General features: G+C 37.3%; 1 protein-coding gene across 1 annotated transcript; it reads left to right on the top strand.

The window, feature by feature from the left end:
* The first annotated feature begins 723 nt into the window (after positions 1–723).
* On the top strand, positions 724–1,476 carry LOC133866861 (uncharacterized). The gene has a single exon (XM_062303515.1). The coding sequence runs from the start codon at positions 869–871 to the stop codon at positions 1,316–1,318; it is 450 nt and encodes a 149-aa protein (XP_062159499.1). The 5' UTR covers positions 724–868; the 3' UTR covers positions 1,319–1,476.
* Positions 1,477–21,958: the final 20,482 nt, after the last annotated feature.

The raw sequence follows: 21,958 nt of genomic DNA, 5'->3' as shown, positions 1-21,958 counted from the left end.
TTGTTGAAGGTTGTAAGGTAATTTAGGAAAGTAGACAATATCGAATAGGCTAGGGGAGAGGAAACTCTGGTTGCCCAAGGGAAAAACAAATGATTTTTCTGAAATTCTGAGAGTTTATTCTCAACATCGATCGAAGTATTGAACTAAGCCCACAAGCGAGCTTAATTAAACAGCTGGGAAAAACCAAATTTTGCCAAAAATGACAAAACTCTATTTATTACATAAAATACTTATCAGATTATGAATTCTGACAAAATTTGGTACTTAAAACCCTTCCAAAATGATAAAAATAAATATTTTCTTAAATGGCGAAAGAAAAGCTGATTCAAAAGAGAAAATATCAAATTTGATATCCTAACGAGTCAACGACATTAACTTAGTATCTTGAAATGCAGTATCAGCTGTGACTCTTACATGCATCATAGTCCTACACGTACACCTGCAGGCTACTCGAGACAAGTGAACTTCATACTTGTCTTATTTGTGAAACTGTTCAAATTGCACGCAAGTCAGATAAACAACGACTATAAAGATCATCGCAATTCATATGAACTACACCCGATATTTGGGTGATATGTATGGGAAGGGAGTTAGAAGGTTCAATGTCCTGGGAAAATTATTTTCACTAATTTACCAATAATTGACCCACAACTAACCTAATTTAATACTATTCTTTATTGGGCTAAAGACATGATGAAGGCACAAAGAAGATGTGAGAAGTCTTCCCCTACTTCTCCCACCTCCACCGGCCAAAGCTAACGATCACAAAAAATAAGAAATTAACCACCAATATATATACAAGCGCGCTCATCATTCAAGCGTCCTCCAAATTTGCATTGAACAATTTCAGGCAACATTAATTCATGAAATGGTACGTCTAATTTCTGAACATGGCAGCCACCAGTTTGGCTCGGTGCCCCTAGCAATCGGCTTGCTTATCTCGGTTGCGGCTATGGTGGCTTTGTGTGCCAAACATTCGCGCCGTTCTTCAGCAATTTCAACTAAGTCACCTCTGGCGTCCCCCAAGAAGCTCGTGACAACTATCAGTAACCAGGCAAATCCAATCACGTACAAGAAAAAAGGTGGTGATGAATCTGAAGCTGATATTGGTGCTCGAGTACTACCGGAGGGAGGCTTTGGAGAAGGTGGCTTGTGGCAGAAAGGGATCTTGATGGGTGAGAGATGCCGGCCACCGGAGTTTTCTGGAGTTATTCATTACGATAGTTCTGGGAACAAGCTTTCTGAGCCGCCGCCAAGGTCGCCAAGGGCCAGTCCCTTGCCAAGTTTCTTGTTTCCTGAGGCTAAAGGTGCAAACTAGTGGCTCCTCGATCTCTATGTACACATTTGCTACGTACAGTAAAACTACTTTCTTGTACAAACTAGTGGCTCCTCGATCTCTATATAGTTGTTGTCTTGTTGAAGTTATCTTTGCTTATGCTAAATTCCAATTAAACTTGGTCCTTCTTTGGTTTGAAATTCATCACTTTAATTTGTACTCCTGATTGTGGAAATGATTTAGATTTTCAGCAATTTCCTATGGAGTACACTTGTCTCAACATTTTCAGCAATTTTCTGTTCGATCGGTTTGCTAGCAATTTGAGTAATAAAATTGTTAAAAATCTCTATTTTTAATAATAATAATTTTTTTTTAAAAAAAAAAAAAGCTAAAATTTTATGATGGGAAGCATACCACGTTTGACAAATTTTTTTAGATTCTGATCAAGAAATGTGCTAATTCTATATTGTTTCTGTCAATCCCATCACGATCTCATTCGGTTATACGAATAGTCAAACGCAAATTGGCTTGAGATTAATTAACTAGTCAAAGTAAACAAGCCAGACAACCAAGCTCCACTAAACAAACAGCTAGGTTACCTACTAATTAATTAACCTTCTTAACCTTGGCTAGCTTAGAAAAAAAATTAAGAACTTGTCTGGATTTTTTAGTGGCGCTTTCATATACATTTTCACGAGGAAATGAACTTTCAAACTACACAAATACAAATAGTGCTATACCTAAGACTTTTATTCTCCTATTATCCCTTTAAAAGTGATGTGTTTTTTAAAATTACAATTGAATTTAGGATGGATCACAATTAAATTTTAATTAAATGATAATTTTATAAGACAAATCATATATATTTGAGGGGATAAAAATCCTACGTATAGCATTATTCAACAAATATTCCTTTTTTACTCCCTGATGTGGCAGTGCCACGACGTTGCATTGTCATGCATGTTAGCCAAATGAAAAAATTGTGGGCCTCCTATCTCAAAGTTGGCACCACCTCCAACCACCACATGGGGTGGTATAGTAGGACCACCCAACACTGAAAAAGAAGCTTTAGTGATGGTCAAACCACTGCTAAAGCCCAAACAAACACTAGCAAAAAAATTACTAAACATGTTGTCTTTTCGCCGGGGGAGTTAAAAATCTGACTAACTTGCGGCATTTTAAAACAAACCTTAAGAACTTTTAATTCTTTCAGCCTTTCTTATGCAGTTTGGCTTCAATGAATTATGTGTTCTCTAATGTTAATAATGTTTTGGGAAGAGACCTGCTAGATGTACACTATATATATACAAATTTAATGAATGATTTGTAAAAAAATGTATCACAAATAAACAACATATATATGTTGTGCTTGCAACGATTCCGGAAGATTTGTCCCTTCCTGCGCCCTTTGCTTTGTCGCCCTTTGGGACTGCTTTGGTTCTCTTTATGGGTGGGTCGTTAATTAATTTGACCCATTCATGCTGATTAGCGTGTTAATTTGTTTTAGCGCCGTTCTATATATGGTTGATTTTGGTTGTTTGGGTTGCTTACTTTTTTGTGTTTTATCTTGTCGTATTTTTCCTTTTCTTTCGCCCCATATTTGAATAGGAAAAAAAAAAAAAAAAACCTAAAAACAAAATCAATACGAACATAAGCGGATATCATAATTTCATAAACACTAAAGTAACAAGGAAAGTGCAGTAATAAGGTGTGAATATTTTCAATTTTAATCTTCTTAACATCAAAAGTTGTGACTCGATCCATCCTTAAAATTGAAATTATTCCAATAATTTAAGCTTTTGATTTCTTACTAATTTGGAAAATGATAAAAATACAACTAATGCACAACCCTGAGACACCATGGGTCCCACCCCAACTAGTGCACAACCCCAACTAGTGTACAACTAGTGCACAATCCCAAGACACCATTGTGGTGGGGTTGTGCACTAGTAGTGTATGAATCATTCCCCTTTACTTATAATTCTCTAGCTAGATAAACAAACGCTATTCAAGCATTTCAAACATAATGTAACATCGTTTTTTTTTTGTTCATTTATATTTCTTATTAGGTGCTTGATATTGTTAAAGTATATCAGAAGTTCAAGAATCCAAGCTACAAATTAAGTCTATCACTTATTCACTGTTGAAGATTATGAACTATAACAGTTGAAGATTATCACCTAGCTAGTCACAGTTAAAGACTGTGACCTAACTACAGTTGAAGTCTATCACTTAGTGCTATTACCTAGTTGTAGTTGAAGTCTATTTGTATTATCTAATTTTCTTATAAATAGGAGCTTGTTATATTGTAAACATTACTCAAAGAAATAGAGCAAAATATAGTTGTTTGGACTTTATCTTGTGGGCGTAGGTCATAGACCAAACCACGTAATTCTTTAAATCTATTTATTTATATTCCGCATTATATTATATTTTATGGTATCAAAGCTATAGCTAACGCCAATGTTCGATCCTATAGATCTCAATTTTTTATTTTTCTTCCCTTTATTCTCTTCCTAGCTTTAGTGTTTTACAGTGAAATCTTATCGTCCTTCGATGTTTTGAGGCGAGATTTGACCGTCCCTTGGTATTTGCAGTGAAATCCGACCGTTCCTTGGTGTCTGCAATGAGATCCTACTGCCCCTTGGTGTTTTGCGGCAAAATCCGACCACCCCCAAATGGTTTACAGCTAGATTCAATCGTTCATTGTAATCTTCCAGTGAGTTTTCAAAAAAAAAAAAAATCAAACTCAAGATTCAACAAATTTCCACCTTGAGTTTAAGGAGGTGTTAGAGTATATCAGAAGTTCCAGAATCCAAGCTACAGTTGAAAACTATCACTTACCTAGTCATAGTTAAAGATTGTAACCTAACTACAATTGAAGACTATTACTTAGTTGTAGTTAAAATCTATTTGTATTATCTAATTCACCTATAAATATGAACTTGTTATATTGTAAATATCACTCAAAGAAATAAGAGCAAAATGTAACCCTTTGGGCTTTATCCTATGAACATAAGTCATAGATCAAATCACGTAATTCTTTTTGTCTATTTATTTATACTCCACATTATATTATCTTTCAAATATTTGAGGATTAGAAATTTTAAAAGTTAATAGTTAGGGTTGATGCGTTTGTACTTATAGTGCATGTGGAAGAAGTTCAAGCTTCTGTTTTTACCCCAAGGAAACTTTGGGCTCTAGGTAGACACGAAGGCATTGGTTCAATGGCTTTGGGCTTGTTCAGTTTGATCATTATTATTACTTGGGCTTGCACATGAGAGAAATATCAGGAAATGAGGGTTGGAAGAGAGTTTGAGAGGAGGGGCAAGTGGTTTTACGTCAAATTAAAGATTTTTTTTTGGGTCATTTTTTGGCTGATTTTGTCACAGTATTGAGACATAAATAACTACACGAGATTGTGGCGTCAAAAGAGAAATTATATTTAAAAATCTTACCATCGCCATTACACACCGTAAACAAACCAAGTGTTAGCCCCCTACCTCTCCTCTCGACTGATCTTCAAGAACTAACATGAATCCACCACCAGCAGTTGAATGCCCCATTTGTTCCGAATACTTCCGCACCTGGGATGGAATGCTTTCAGCACTAGAAGAATGTCCATCCTTCTGCGGTGTACAAGTGCTTTAAGAGTGGGTGTGGGCGTGACAACCACTTGAATGGAGACCAGTAATTAGTACTTATGGTTCATATCTATCAAGTGTTTATCTTTATCTTTATGTTAAATAATTCACTGTTAGGATTATGAAGTGTTTATCTTGTTATGTGTAATGCTTGGCATGGAACCACGTTTATGCATGTAGTAATATACTCTTAAATTACTCCGAATTATTCATAAATACTCTTCGCCTTTTTTTTTTTGGCTCTCTCTCTGTGCATGTGTAAAAAAGTGAGAAGTTAAAACAGATGTGGACTGGTTGTCTCCCAAGAACAAGGCACCATCTCCAATGTTCTTCACCTCAACCCATTCCACCACCCTTCCACTTTCATCATCTAGCTCAAGCTTGTACACCTCGAAACAACCAGTCATACCCTGACCTTGAGGCTCAAAAGGCCAAGAATCGAACAACCTCCGTACCAGCAACAAATTTCCCCTAGATGTTTCCAACATATATGTTCATTCAGTATACTCCAAATCTACCGGCGCAAGTATGTTTTTTTGATTGGTACTAATGTCAATGGATACAAGCCCACTTCGATAATCAAGGGCGAGAACTTGGCCTTTAAAATACAAAACATCAACGAACACTAATTGCTTATATTTATCCACATAAGTCCAAGATTCTTCACCTAATTTCATGAAAGCCAGGTACTTAAAGTTACCAAATATTGCCACAGCAAGGTAGTCCTCAAGAGTGGAAGCAAGTCCTAGGACAATGTAACTTTTGTGACTGTATACTACTTACTGGGCCAATTTCTAAAGCCTACCAGTTTTTGAAGATGTGAGAGATAGATTTTCGCTTTCCTAAAGGGGTTGAAGAAGGTAATGGACCAAGTGTTAGTTACAAAGCTCAACCAATTGAAGGAAGAATCGCAACCTCATCCATTGTAAGGCATGGGGAGGTTACCGTCAGAGATTTTTGAGTTAGTGATGTTGTATAAACTCTGTTCTTTCTTGATTTTGTCATTGCTAGGAATCAACAACATGGGAATTTGAGTATCAAACCAGACCTTATCAAAGGGGGATGCCACCTGAAAGATAATATAATGCGAAAATTATAAATAAATAGACAAAGAATTACATGGTCGGTCTGACTTACAGCCACAGGATAAGGCCCAAAAGATTACATTTTGCTCTTATTTCTTTGAGCAATGTTTACAATATAACAAGCTCCTATTTATAAGAGAATTAGATAATACAAATAGACTTCAACTACAACTAGGTAATAGTCGTCAACTATGACTAGGTGATAGACTTCAACTGTCGCTAGGTCACAATCTCAAAACTATGACTAAATGATAGTCTTCAACTGTAATTAGGTCACAGTCTTCAGCTGTGGGTAAGTGATTGTATTCAACTATAGCTTGGATTTTTGAACTTCTGATATACTTAATATCCTCCATCAAACTCAAGGTGGAAATTTGTTTAATCTTGAGTTTTTTTTTTTTTTTGAAAACTCACTAGAAGACTACAACGAACGGTTGAATCTCACAATAAACCATTTGGGGGTGGTCGGATTTCACTGCAAATACCAAGGGGCAGTCGGATCTCATTGCAAACACCAAGAGACGGTCGGATTTCATCGCAAATACCAAGGGATGGTCAAATCTCGCCACAAAACATCGAAGGACGATAAGATTTCACCGTAAAACACTAAAGCTAGGAAGAGAATAAAGGGAAGCAAAGTTACCCGCTACCTCTCCGAGCTCTCGGCTGATCTTCAAGACTCAAGAGCTACCATGGCTCCACCAGTTCGATGTCACATGTGTTCTCAAACCTTCCGCAGCTGGGAAGGAATGTTGCAGCACTAGAAGACATAAATAACTACATGATAATAAAGATAAATTATATTTAAAAATACCATCCCCATTGACCATTGCGCATAATAAACATACAAGCTAAGTTACCTCTGACCTCTCCTACCTGTAGGCTGATCTTTAAGATCCAAGAGCTACCATGGCTCCACCAGTTCAATGTCACATGTGTTCCAAACCTTCCGCAACCGGGGAAGGACTGCTTCAGCACCAAAAGACATTAATAATTACAAGATAATAAAGATCAATTATATTTAAGAATACCATCCTCATTGGCCATTACGCACAGTAAACATACAAGCCAAGTTACTCCCTACCTCTCCTACCTCTCGGCTGATCTTCAAGACTCAAGAACTACCATGACTCCAACAGTTTAATGTTACATATGTTCCCAAACCTTCTGCAACCGGGAAGGAATACTGTAGCACTAGAAGACAAATAACTACATGATAATAAAGATCAATTATATTTAAGAATCCCATCCTCATAGGCCATTGTGCACAATAAATATAAAAGCCAAGTTACCCGTTACCTCTCCGAGCTCTCGACTGATCTTCAAGACTAAGAGCTACCCATCAGTTAAATGTCACATGTCCCAAACTTTCCGCAACCGGGAAGGAATGCTACAGCACCAGAAGAAATAAATAACTACACGATAATAAAGATCAATTATATTTAAGAATATCATCCCCATTGGCCATTGCGCACAGTAAACATACAAGCCAAGTTACTCCGTACCTCTTCAAGCTCTCAGCTGATCTTCAAGATTCAAGAGTTACCATGGCTCCACCAGTTCAATGCCAATCGGGAATGAATGCTGCAACACCAAAAGACATAAATAAATATACGATAATAAAGATCAATTATATTTAAGAATATCATCCCTATTGGCCATTGCGCACAGTAAACATACAAGTCAAGTTACCCTCTACCTCTCCTAGCTCTTGGCTGATCTTTAAGACTCAAGAACTATCATGGCTCCACCAATTCAATGCCACATGTATTCCCAAACCTTCTGCAACCATTGAGGAATGCTACAACACCTGAAGACATAAATAACTACGTAAAGATCAATTATATTTAGGAATACCATCCTCATTGGCCATTGCGCACAATAAACACACAAGCCAAGTTACTCCCTACCTTTTCAAGCTCTCGGTTGATCTTCAAAACTCAATAGTTTAACATGGCTCCACCAGTTAAATGTCACATATGTTCTCAAACCTTCTGCAATCGGGAAGGAATGCTGCAGGACCAGAAGAAATAAATAAACACATGATAATAAAGATCAATTATATTTAAGAATACAATCCCCATTGGTCATTGCGCATAGTAAACATACAAACCAAGTTACCCCCTACCTCTCCATACTCTCGGCTGATCTTCAAGACTCAAGAGCTACCATGGCTCCACCAGTTCAATGCCACTTGTGTTCCCAAACCTTCCGCAACCGGGAAGGAATGTTACAGTACCAGAAGACATAAATAACTACATGATAATAAAGATAGCTTATACTTAAGAATAACATCCCCATTGGCCATTGTGCACAGTAAACATACAAGCCAAGTACCACTACCACTCCTATCTTTCGGCTGATCTTCAAGACTTAAGAGCTACCATGGCTCCACCAGTTCAATGCCACATGTGTTTTCAAACCTTCTACAACCGGGAAGGAATGCTGCAGCACCAGAAGACATAAATAACTACACGATAATAAATATCACTTATATTTAAGAATACCATCCTCATTGGCCATTGTGCACAGTAAATATACAAGTGAAGTTACCCCATACCTCTTCTAGCTCTTGGCTGATCTTCAAGACTCAAGAGCTATCATGGCTCCACTAGTTCAATGCCACATGTGTTTCCAAACCTTCCGCAACCAGGAAGGAATGCTGCAACACCCGAAGACATAAATAACTACATGATAATAAAGATCAATTATATTTAGGAATACCATCTCCATTAGCCATTTCACACCGTAAATATACAAGCCAAGTTACGCCCTACCTCTTCTAGCTCTCTGCTGATCTTCAAGACTCGAGCTATCATGGCTCCACTAGTTCAATGCCACATGTGTTTCCAAACCTTCCGCAACTAGGAAGGAATGCTGCAACACCCGAAGACATAAATAACTACATGATAATAAAGATCAATTATATTTAGGAATACCATCCCCATTAGCCATTGCACACAGTAAATATACAAGCCAAGTTACCCCTACCTCTCAGAGCTCTCAGCTCATCTTCAAGACTTAAGAGCTACCATGGCTCCACCAGTTAAATGCCACATGTGTTCCCAAACTTTCCGTAACGGGGAAGGAATGTTGCAGCACCAAAAGAAATAAATAACCACACGATAATAAAGATCAATTATATTTAAGACTACCATCTCCATTGGCCATTGCGCACAGTAAACATACAAGCCAAGTTACCCCCAACCTCTCCGAGCTCTCGGCTGATCTTCAAGATCAAGAGCTATCATAGCTCCACTAGTTCAATGCCACATGTGTTCTCAAACCTTCCGCAACCGGGAATGAATGCTTCAACACTAGAAGACGTAAATAACTACACGATAATAAAGATAAATTATATTTAAGAATACCATCCCCATTGGCCATTGCGCACAGTAATATATTCAAGCCAAGTTACCCCTTACCTCTCCTAGATCTCGGCTGATCTTCATGATTCAAGAGCTATCATGGCTCCAACAGTTCAATGTCATATGTGTTTCCAAACCTTCCACAACCAGGAATGAATGGTGCAACACCCGAAGACATAAATAATTACATGATAATAAAGATCAATTATATTTAGGGATACCATCCTTATTGGCCATTGCGCACAAAAAACATACAAGCCAACTTACCCCTTACCTCTCCGAGCTCTCAGCTAATCTTCAAGACTCAAGAGCTACCATGGCTCCACTAGTTAAATGTCACATGTGTTCCCAAAGCTTCCGCAACTGGGAAGGAATGCTGCAGCACAAAAAAAATAAATAACCACACGGTAATAAAGATCAATTATATTTAAGAATACCATCCCCATTGACCATTGCGCGTAGTAAACATACAAGCCAAGTTACCCCTTATCTCTTCAAGCTCTCAGTTGATCTTAAAGACTCAAGAGCTACTATGGCTCCACTAGTTCAATGCCACATGTGTTTTCAAACCTTCAGCAACCAGGAAGGAATGCTGCAGCACCAGAAGGATCATCATCTTTCTGCGGTGTACGAGTGCTTCAAGAGTTGGTTTGGACGTTGCTTCACTGCCAAAGAGAAAAGGGAGAACTACATGAGGAATGACCACCATTAAGTATTTGTTATGGTTTCCAACTATAAGTGTTTATCTTATCTTTATCTTTATGACTTTATGTTAAATAATTTACTGTTAGGATTAAAGTTTTTATCTTGTTATGCGTAATGAGCAGTATGTAATGCCTTGACATGGAACCGGGTATATGCCGGTAGTAATGTTCTCTTAAGTTTATGTATGTAGTAATGTTCTCTTAAATTAGTACGTAATGAGCAGTATGTATTCATGAATACTCTTCTTCTTCTTCTTTCTTTATTTTTTTATTTTTATTTTTTTCTTTTTGGTTAAGACAATGTTTTAATTAAGGCATGCCACGAAATCCATGCGTCCAAAAGTATCTAAAGTAGCCATTTTATTCTTATGCAACTCATGCCCTCAAATCCCAACTCGATCGACAATCAAATGACATTTCAAATCTCTTCGTCTTCAAGTAGTTAACTTTTTCTATACAGTACTGCAATTAATGTTAATATTCCTATATTTGTTTTAGTAGTGATTCAAAAGGTTCTTACAAAGGCCAAAAGTATCTGGTTAACTGTTTATTTATTTATTATTATTTTTTTAACTTAAGTGTAAATTAAACTTAGTTAACTTAAGAGAAGAAAAAAATACTAATTATTTTATTTTATTTTTAATTGTTCAATGATTTTTTTAAAAAAAATATCCTCTTATTATTTATTATTAGAGAAACGATTAAAACATTCACACTACACAACAATAACACAACACCAAGGCACAATTGAGTGTAGCCCACACATGGACCCCACTCCATTGTGCTTTGGTGTTGTGCCATTGTTGTGTAGTGTGAGTGTAAAAATCACTCCCCTTATTATTATAGCCTATTATTGTAGTACAAGATTGCTGTTTGATTTTTTTTATTTTATTCATGAAAACTATCTATAAAAATAGATAGTGAATCGATCATGAATTCAAATTCAAAGTCAATATTTAATGGTTCAAATTTATGCTGAATTTTTGTTTTGGGATTAAAAATCCACAATTGGTTTTTCAATATAAAAGGGGGAAGAGTTTTTTTTTAAAAAAAATAATGTGTTTGTTTTAAGATACTATACAATATACAATCAATGACGAAATGTATCCAAAAAGAAAAAAGGAAAAATCCAATGACTATATTAACATTACCACATCAACAAAGTTGGATAATTAGATAATAATGTAATGTCTAACATTTCTCTTATTCAAATCACACTAGAATATGATCCAAATAAGTGGATTTGCCCAAACAAATGTGTTATTTTTTATTTTTTTATTTTTTTTTCCAGAATATATATATATACCACTTAATTTCTGAAAAGGACAATTAAAGGATTTGCCCAAACAAATTTTATTATTTATAAAAATGGCATAACACTTGTCAGCTTTTTTTTTTTAGAATATATATGCTATCTAATGGCCGGCTGTGTTACTTATTCTACTTAATGGGGAGTTATTACTAAGATTTTTAATTTAAAAATAATAAGTAATATTTTAAAAACTTATCTTTAAAAAATCTATAAAAAAAAATAAAAAAATAAAAATCATCACTCTTTATGCTTTGAGACCAAACGATGTCGCTCCTTGTCACTTCATCCAGCTCCGCTCATCACAGACAGAGACACCAAAGAAAATAGAAATGGGAAACATAAGCAACAAATTAAGGCAGAGCATTTGACAATATCTACACCCAGCAGCCAACAAATCATCGTATATTTGTATTCCTCCTTCATTTTTACTTAAAAAATCGTAAAGAGCATTTTTAGACTCTTTCTGTAGAGCCCCCCATATTCAGGTAAGGACAGCTACAAAAGGTAGGGGTATTTTAGACCTTTTATCAACTTGGTTTTTATTTCATTTATTTTATTTTAATGTGATGTTTTGATTTTATTTCGTCAAGTTGGTTTCATGGGATTCTCATTAAATCACAAAATGAAGACTAATTATGCTTGTTATCTTTCACTTCTAGTGAGAGAACCTCTACCTTCTCTCTAACAAATAACTAGGTTTTTTCACCTTTATTCACCATCCTTTTCTATCACTATCACCGCATCCCTCTCATCTTCCCCACATCTCCTATTTATGGCAACCGAATCCATCAATCTCCAGGCCCTAATCAAGGAAACTGCTGCTCTCAATTGTGCTGATCCTTTCCCCTTGGAGTCGGCACCTATAGCCCTTCCACAAAACGACTCTTTCCGTTTTCTTGGGTGTATTATCTCGCCAAATCCTCCTTCGGTGTACACGATTTGGGATATCTTGTCCCTCTCATGGAAATTTGCTACCCCCTTTGAGGTAAACCTTATTCATGCTAAACATCTTCTTTTTACGGTATCTAATGCTGAATTTGTCATAAAAATAATGGATAATGGACCATGGAACATCAAAGATGCTTTATTGGTGGTTAAACAATGGCCTCATGAGCTTACAAATGCTGAAGTTATTTTGTCTACATGTGCCTTTTGGGTACAAGTTCATGGTCTGCCCCTACAAAATATGACGACCGTTAATGCCATTAAAATATGAAAGTTTATTGGTAACGATGTTCTAGATGTTGATAATGGTGATTGTCCTGGAATTATGTCATCACCACCTTCGTATGCGCGTTGTCTTGGATGTATCCAAGCCTCTGGTGCCTGGTTTTCACCTTCCCCATCCTAGACTTCTATCTTTAGGGATAAAATTTCTCTATGAAAGGTTGGCAGACTACTGTACTTTTGTGTGGCTTGATGGGTCACTGTAAGTCTTTTTGCCCAGCTCCTACTCAACCAGGTCCTCATGATATGTATGGGGTGTCTTTACACAATTATGTCTACCCCGAAACTCGTTCTCCTCCTTCATCTCGGCTAGTTCGTATCCCAGGAGATCTCCGATCTTTACTTTGCACCGAGGATTTGGGTTCGGGTTTCTTCTTACGGGCCCCTTTAGTAGGTCCGACGACCACCATGCAGCCTCCCCGTTATTCTCCACTAAAGTTTGTTGAGGAAGCTTCATCTACACCAAGGTTCCATCCACACGTGCGAGAGCAAGGACAACATGACACCGGACTTAGCCCTCATTCATCCATGTCTCTCTAGCCAAACTTGGACACGTCTGCAAAGGGGAAGGGCAAACTTACATTGTCCGGATCAGCTGTTGGGTATTATTCTAGACCCGGCCTACTCAAGCCCAGCGACTGGTCCTCAACCTTCATATCACAGCCCTACTCAGGATCATTTTTTTACCATGGGCCACTCATTTACGGGCCCATCTGTACACGGCCCAACGGACCAACACAACTATACCAGCCATCTCCAACTTGCCCAGCAGGTCACGGGTGTAATGGGCCACTCCTCTTTGGGCCTTACACTCTTTGGGCCATCAACACTCCATTTTTATCAAGGTCCTCCATTAGAAACTGATCCGGTTTCTCCTTCTCCACCAACACCTATACATCATTTTGCGGTTAGTCCTTCTTCCACCCCTCAATTACATTCTTCAAATGTTTCTGGTTCCTCTGTTTTGTCGGATTATCCTCACACTCACTTACTTGTCAGCTCCACTATTTACACCCACCCTATAGTCACGCTCCCTCCACCACCTTTCCAAATACACACTCGCATGTCTCCACATCACACTCCTCCAGTTTACTCATCCACTGCACCTACCCACCGCAAGCTCCACCCTTCTCTAGCAAAAGGAACCACCCATTACCATCCCTATCTGCCCAAGACCTCAGGCTTTGCCAAAAATGGGAAGTCACCAACAGCTGAAAAATTACCCGACATCCCTCTCTGAGCTGAGCAAGATCACGGGGCAGAAGTGTACTTCAGTTTCTAATATATCAAAGCTCTTTCCCACTCCATCAAAGAAATTGGCTACTTATAGTACCTTCCAAGACCGTATGTTATTGGTAGCCCATGCCCTCACTACTCTAAAGAATTCTCCACTAGCTCAAGAATCATAGTTTCCTTTGCCAGTAGCTTCTTCTTTCCCGGACCGTTTGGACAAGAAGGCTTATTCCCCTTCTACTCCATCAGTGGCAAAAAAAGGTTTACAAAGCTGGGGTTAAGTCCAGGAGTGTAACACAATAGGTTTTGGTTGATGCAGGTCCTCATTCAAAAACTCATACAGGAGTTCATTCTCCTGCCCACTTTGAGGCGACTGGCTTTGCCATGCCCCCTCCGGGTCCATGATAGTACTCTCTTGGAATTGTATAGGTCTAGCTCAACCCTCTACAATTCGTTGTTTACGGGCTATTATCAGGCAACATAATCCTGATATCCATTTTTTGATTGAAACAAAGACTGCTCCTCTTGTAGCTAACCCTATTTTGCACTAACTAGGTTTTACTTTGATAGTCCAGGCACCTCCCTCTGGTTCTAAAGGGGGTCTTTTGCTAGCTTGGAAAACTGATGTTTATTTTTAGTTTTTATGTTTGTAATAATATTATCTGTGTTTGGTATTCTTCTATGAATCCTGTTGTGAAATGCTTGCTTTCTTTTGTTTATGGTCCTCCTTATAAGCATTTGAGCTTGCATTTCTGGCACACCTTGGAAGGGTTGGGTGCATCTCATAATGATTCTTGGCTTTGCATAAGAGATTTTAACACTATTATTTCTCCAGATGATAAAATTGGTGGTCGGCCTTATAATAGCTTAATTTCTAATCCTATGTTTGATTTTATGTCTGAATTTGAAATTGTTGATTTGGGTTTTTCTGGTAATCCCTTTACTTGGTCAAATCACCGACAAGGTGCTGGTTTGATCAAAGAGCGTCTGGATAGGAGTATTACAAATATTCAGTGGATCCATTTTTTCCCTTCTTATCTAGTCACCCATCTTCCTGCCTTTAGCTTTGATCATAATCCTCTTCTTTTAAATTTTTCCCTTCCCACCCCATCCTTGCCTCGTCCTTTTAGATTTGAAGATTTTTGGACCCGTGATCCAACTTGTGGAATAGTCATCGAAGAAGCATGGTCTACTCCAGTTGCTGGTTCTCCATCCTTCTGTTTATCTCAGAAACTAAAGCTCACCAAGACTGCTATTAAACAATGGAACAAACAATATTTTGGGGATATTACAACAAAGCTGAATTCTACCTTGGCTTTTCTTGATCTGGTTCAACAAGCTCCTTCAGACTCCAATCTAGCACTGGAGCTTCATCTTTAGAATCTTTTAGATGAAATCTAAAACAGGAGGAATCTCTTTGAAAATCTAAATCCAGAGAACTATGGTTAACTACCTCTGATCTTAATACTAGGTTTTTTCATACAAGTACCATTATTAGCAGGCGATGGAATTCTATTTCTCTTCTGCAATCTTCAAATGGGAGTTGATTCCAGGACAGGTCTGATATTGACAATTGTTTTACTAGTCCTTTCAAGGATCTATTCACCTCTACGAGTCCTTCATTTCCTGTAGATCAAGCTTTCAAATTTATTTGATTAGGTTATCACAGATAAGGACAATACACATCTTTGTGCTACTCCAACTGATTCTGAGGTTTATGAGTCTCTCACCAGTTTGGGTTGTTCTAAGGCACCTGGACCGGATGGTTTTACGGCTCTGTTTAATGTCAAGTATTGGGATTCTATCAAGCACACAGTTCTTAAGATAGTTGAGAATTTTTTCCTATACAATCGTCTTCTTCGCGAGCAAAATCACTCCTTTATTGCTCTGATTCCTAAGTGTATAGGGGCTTCTTCTATTAACCATTTTAGGCATATTAGTCTATGCAATATTATTTACAAGATTATATCTAAACTGCTGGCTAATAGGCTTAAGCCTCTTTTGTTTAAAATTATCTCCCATTTTCAAACAGCTTTGGTGCCTGGGCATCACATTCAAGATAACTCAATTCTTGCTCATGAGATGTTTCATACTCTTAAATCAAAGAGGGGTCAGGGTGGGTTGATGGCTGTCAATATCGATGTGGAGAAGGTTTTTGATAAGATGGAGTGGGGTTTTATTTTGTCCATATTGAAAAAACTGGGCTTTCTCGCTCAATGGATTAATTGGATTTGTCTCTGTATCTCCACAACCTATTTTTCGGTATTATTAAATGGTTGCCCTTTTGGCCATTTTCGACCCACACGTGGATTGAGTCAAGTGATCCCCTTTCACCTTTTCTTTTTATTATAGGAACGGAGGTTCTTTTAAGACTTTTTCTTAATAGTCTTAAGGGGTTTAAAATTTCCCGCCATTGCATGCCTCTAAATCATCTTCTTTTTGCGGATGATTTGGTGATTTTTACGCACGCCACTTCCAGTGAAGCTTCTATTATTCAAAATTGTTTGAACAAATATAGTATGTGGTCTAGTCAGACTGTCAATGTCACCAAATCAAATATTTTATTTAGTGCTAATACTGCGGCTTTTACTAAGGTTGGGATTGCTGGTATTCTCCCTTATGCCAATACTCAACTTAATGCTAAGCATTTGGGGCTTCCAATTTTATTTGGCAGATCTAAACAAGCCTCCTTTATGGATATCTTGGATAAAGTGTAGGGGAAAATCGAAGGTTGGCTCTCAAAAACTCTTTCCGAAGCAAGAAAATTTGTTTTGATTAAGGTTATGGCCTCCTATATCCTCTCTTATGCTATGAGCTCTTTCCTTCTTCCTGATATCTTATGTAAGCGTTTGGATACCGCTTTTAAGAATTTATGGTGGGGTTTTCCAAAAGGTAAAACTCATAACTTAACCCTTAAATCTTGGAGTTCTTTATGTTTACCAAATGATCAAGGTGGTGTAGGGTTTCGTCTTATGAAGGATGTCAATATTTCTCTTTTATCCAAATTGGGTTGGAAGCTTCTTTTGAATCAAGATTGTCTATGGGCGACTCTTTTCAAGATCAAATATGTCGAATATGGAAAACTTTTAACTAGTCCACTTTCTTCAGGTTCTTATATTTGGAATGGAATTAAATCTATTACTCCTCTATTTACAACTGGAGCCTGCTTTATACCTCATGTTTTTAGTTATTTGACAGTTTGGTTTTCACCATGGGTTCCAACACTTCTTGGTTTTAAACCTCAGCCACGGATCTTTGCCTTTTCAACCTCTTATCCCTTAGCGATTTGAATCTTATTATTCTTGTTACTTTGACTTGGAATTTGTCTTTAATAAGTTTTCTGTTTAATCCTGCAATTGTTCTTGAGATATTGAAGATCAAAATTTGCACTTATGGAGATGCACTTTTGTGGGCCCCTTCTTCTTCTGGGAATTTTTCAACAAAGTCGGCTTATCATCTGTTGTCCTCTCAATGGGCTTCTATTCCCTCTCCAAAACCTTCCTCTAGTTGGAAAGGACTGTGGAAACTTCACCTTAATCATAGGTTGCGGCTATTTCTTTGGAAAATGGTTTGAAATATTATCCCCACAAAGGATTGTATTTCTTTTTTTTTTTTTCATGCTCCTGATTTAGATATCTCTTGTTCTCTATGCTCTTGCCCAACAAATTCCTTGGTACATTTGTTCTTCGCTTGCCCTATAGCACGCGTGATTTGGAGGAATTCTTTCTGGCCACTGGACTCTCTTGCTCTGCATATTTCTTCAATGACTAAGTGGTTGGATATCATTCTTTATCCAGGAAAAATTGGTATTCCTACATTAGGTTCTCATTTGTTTCAAATTTTTGCAACAGTTGCTTGTGATCATATTTGGTTTGCTAGGAATAACACTCTTCATGAAGCTCTTGTTCCAAATGCCATGTCTGTTTTTGCTGCTATTAATAAATTTGCTAAGAAACATTTTGCTGCTTGGTCTCATAAGAATGGCCCTTCACATGCAACTTGGTCCAAGCCTGAGCCACTCTCCTACAAGATTAATTATGATACAGCTATCCGAAATAATTTCTCTGCTCAAGCTGCTGTTTGTCGAGACTCCACAGGTACACTCATTCAATGTTTGACAAAAATCTGTCCTCCTTGTGCAGCTATTTTTGGAGAAGCACAAGCAGCTTTATTGGCGGTAGAATTATCTTCTTCCCTTAAGCTTCATTCTGTCATCTTTGAAGGCGACTCTTTAATTGTCACTCTTGCCTAGGGGTGGGTAGAACTCGCTCGCACCCGCGAAACCGCCCCAGCCCGCACTACCCCGATCCATGAATAACAGATTTAAAATGATTTTTGAAATGTGCGGATCCTAAATACTGCAACCCGTGTTTTATTGGGCGGTTTGTGGGATTAAAATTTTCCCCACCCGCACACCCGCCCCGCCCCGCAATAGCTATACTTCTAATACCCATTAAAATTTCCCCCAAAAAACCCTAATAGTCACAAACTATCTCGTGTTCTCGTGAAAGTGTGAAACCCTCCAAGTTTGAAAATTGAAGTGCGCCTTTGAAGATCAAGCAGCTGCTGGCAGCGTGATTCATTGATTCTGATTTGCTTTTTGGTGTGTCTGACCAGTTTGTGACTCTGATTTGGTGATTTACTGTAATTTTTCACATGGGTATTTTATGTTTTTTGGAATTGAGGGTTATGTTGTTTGTCATGGATTTGGAGAGTAAATTCTTGGGGGAGTTTTCCTTTGATTTTTGTGTGTAATATGTTGTTTATGTCTTTTTTTTCGTTGCCGATGAGTTGATGACTTAGACTAACTGTGAAATTGTCTGGCATGGGCTACAGAGTAGAATGTATATGGATTTTAACAAGTTAATTTATTTAACTATTCACTTGCTTTATTTATCAATTTGAATTTTGATTGTAATTGTAATATATATATATTTTTTCATTCTCCTTTGTATAACTTTGAAGAAAATTAGCATTTTGCTTGATGATGATTAGTTTTTTTTTTTAAAAAAAAAAAAACAAATAGAATACCGGAACCCGCAGAATCCGCCCCCGATCCGTGCTACTTGACGTCCAGCGGATTGACCATTCACTATGCGGGTTGCAGATCCCGATTTTCTAACCCGTTCACTGCGGGGCAGGTTGTGGAAAACATGTAAATCCGGCTCAATCCGACCCGCGTCCACCCCTACTCTTGCCATCAATAATCTTGCTATCACTCAAGACTGGCGTATTTCATCTCTCATTTCCGATTTCCCTACCATTATTCTATCATTTACTAGCTATATAGCTAGTCATATCAACCAAAGTGCAAACTTACGTGCCCATCATGTGGCATCCTAGGCCATGACTAGATTTTCTTCTAACTGCATTCTCAATTTCCCTACTTTGCGGGTTCCTTTTCTTACCTGTTTTGGAAAGGAATCCTCTTCGTCTTTTCTAGTTCCTCAATGTTTTTTTCCTGTCTTTTCTTTGTACTTGTAAAAAAAAAAAAAAATCACAAAATGACAAAAAATAAATATCATCTTTATGACAAGTTATACGACTTAGAACTTATTAATTTAAAAGAGATACGTTAGTTGTACAACAATTTTGTACAATAATTACATAACAATGTTGATGTGTCCAACATTTTCATTTTATTTAATTTTAGATGCTAAACAAATCTGCATTCAGCATTGTTGTGCAATTGTTATATAAAAATTGTGCAAAAAATATGACAACCCCCGAAATCCAAACAATGTTCACGTGCCATGGCCATTGGGGCGATTTATTTATTTATTTTATTTTTTTGCATCATGATCTATGAATGATTCAAGAAGTTAACAACAATTCAATTATTTTGTTAAAATCTTCAAGATTAATTAGGTCTATTAAAAATTTGAAGGAATAATTCTGATGCTTGACATTTTGAGATAAGTGGTAATTTATCACACTTTATAGGCCCTTTGAGCATTCGTATTTTTTTTATTTGATGAATAATAAATTTATTAGATTAATCATAGAAATTACACTTTTATGGAACAATCATCGTACAATGCTGATATGGTAGTTCCAACCAACTTTTAGTTTTTTTTTTTTTTTTTTTTTTTTTTAACAATGACTGATCCAATGATTAGTTGAAACTATCACATTAACATTATAAAATAAAAATGTAGTTTTAAGTGTTACTCAATTTATTAAAAAGAATAACACCAAAAACTAACCCCATGTTTCCTTAAAAAAAAAAAAAAAAACTGGGTAGAAGTAGCATACAACACATACGTAATTTAAGCTTTTGATTTCTCACTAGCTAATTTACCTATAATCCTATAGCAAGATAAACAAACACTATTCTAGCGGACGTACCAAACGTAATGTAACATCGTTTTTTTTTAATTTATATGACACGAAACACCCACAATTAATGTGAAATAATAATAGAAAAGCAATTGGAATAATGCTAGCTATTGATTTCATAATATAATAGAAAAACAAAATATGTCAAACGTACATTTTTTGGCTACAACATAGACGGTAGTATCCAAATTGGGGGAGACATATGCTTGTGGTCAGGATTTGGTTTGTAGTGTGGTCGAATGGTTCCGTCTTCCAAATTGAAAATACCCATGTTAATCAGGCCATTGGGGTAGTATGGTTTAGTATCAATGTAGTCATCAGTGTAGTATATGGAGTTGGGGTGCATGGCAGTCCGGAAAGTGAGAAGCTGAAACAAATATATATGGACTGGTTGTCTCCCTAGAAAAATGCATCATCTCTTATGTTCTTCACCTCCACCCGCTCCACCACTCTTCCACTTTCATCATCTAGCACAAGCTTGTACACCTCGAAACAATCAATCATACCCTGCAGACCCAAAGGCTCAAAACTCAAAGAATCGAACACCCTTCGTACCAGCAACAAATTTCCACCACCGGATGTTTTCACCAGATATGTCCGTTCAGCATGCTCCAAATCTGAGGGCGCAAGTATCTTCTTTTGATTGGTATTAACATCAATGGATACAAGTCCACTTCGATGATCAAGGACGAGAACCTGGCCTTTAAAATACAAAATTAAACATCAGCGAACAATGACATTCTATCCTCATCGATCCACATAAGTCCAAGATTCATCACCTAATTTCACAAAAGCTAGGTCGTTAAATTCACTAAATATTGCCATAGCAAGGCAGTCCTCAGGAGTGGAAGCGGGGTCCGAGGACGACGTAACTTTTCTGACCGTATACTCGTACTTGTTAACGTACCTTCTATATATAGCCTCTAAGTTTTTGAAGACTTGGGAGATGGATTTTCGCATTTATGAAGGGGTTGAAGAGGGCCGGGTGATGCAAGAAGCTTTGGTTACAAAGCTCAACCAACCGAAGGAAGAACCGCAACTTCTTCTATTGTGAGGCATGGGAAGTTTAACGCCAGAGATTTTTCGGTCAATGATTTTGTATAAACTCCACGCTTTCTTGATATTGTCTTTTAATTTGCTAGGAATCAGCAACACGGGAGTTTGAGTGACTTGAGTTTTCAGGGGTCGATAGTCGCTCTGTCACCGCTATGCCCCATGACTTGCAGGCGGCACCAAACCGGACCTTGTCAAAGGGTGATGCGACCTTGTCCAGAATCGAATCAAGGAGCTCCTTTGGAAGCCATGCCCACTCCGATGAAATAGCCATATTTTAAAATTTGCACCAAAAATTGATTTACGTAAGGCTGCTAATTAATAAGGAGCCTCTATATGGCTAGGGCTGCACGGGGACACTTAATTATATATAGAAGGAACGTCAATCAAGGAAAAAAGATCACCGACATTTATAATTAGTGTCAATTTGATTAGTGACAGCTAGCACGTAAGAAATTAAGAGGAATAATACCAATAAATAAATAAAGAAAAAAGAAAACATTTATATTTATAAATGGAGGATATATATTTTAATAGAAAGATATAGAAGAAAGTCATGTTATCAACGGCCATATCTTTCTCCGTTCGGTCAAAACGTTAATCAGTCTCGTATTAATCTCCTTCCTCAATACTTGAAAGTATAGGAACATATATATACATTTTTCGTTATTTAAATATGATAAATATTAAGTTGATAGAGATAATAAATGTTGATTT

This window comes from Alnus glutinosa, chromosome 4, assembly GCF_958979055.1.
Source record: "Alnus glutinosa chromosome 4, dhAlnGlut1.1, whole genome shotgun sequence".
NCBI lineage: Eukaryota > Viridiplantae > Streptophyta > Magnoliopsida > Fagales > Betulaceae > Alnus > Alnus glutinosa.
This window is presented reverse-complemented; position numbering and strand designations above follow the sequence as displayed.

What these genes read in the sequence shown, in the direction of transcription:
- LOC133866861 (XM_062303515.1), top strand. Translation starts at nt 869, where the DNA reads ATGGTACGTCTAATTTCTGAACATGGCAGCCACCAGTTTGGCTCGGTG.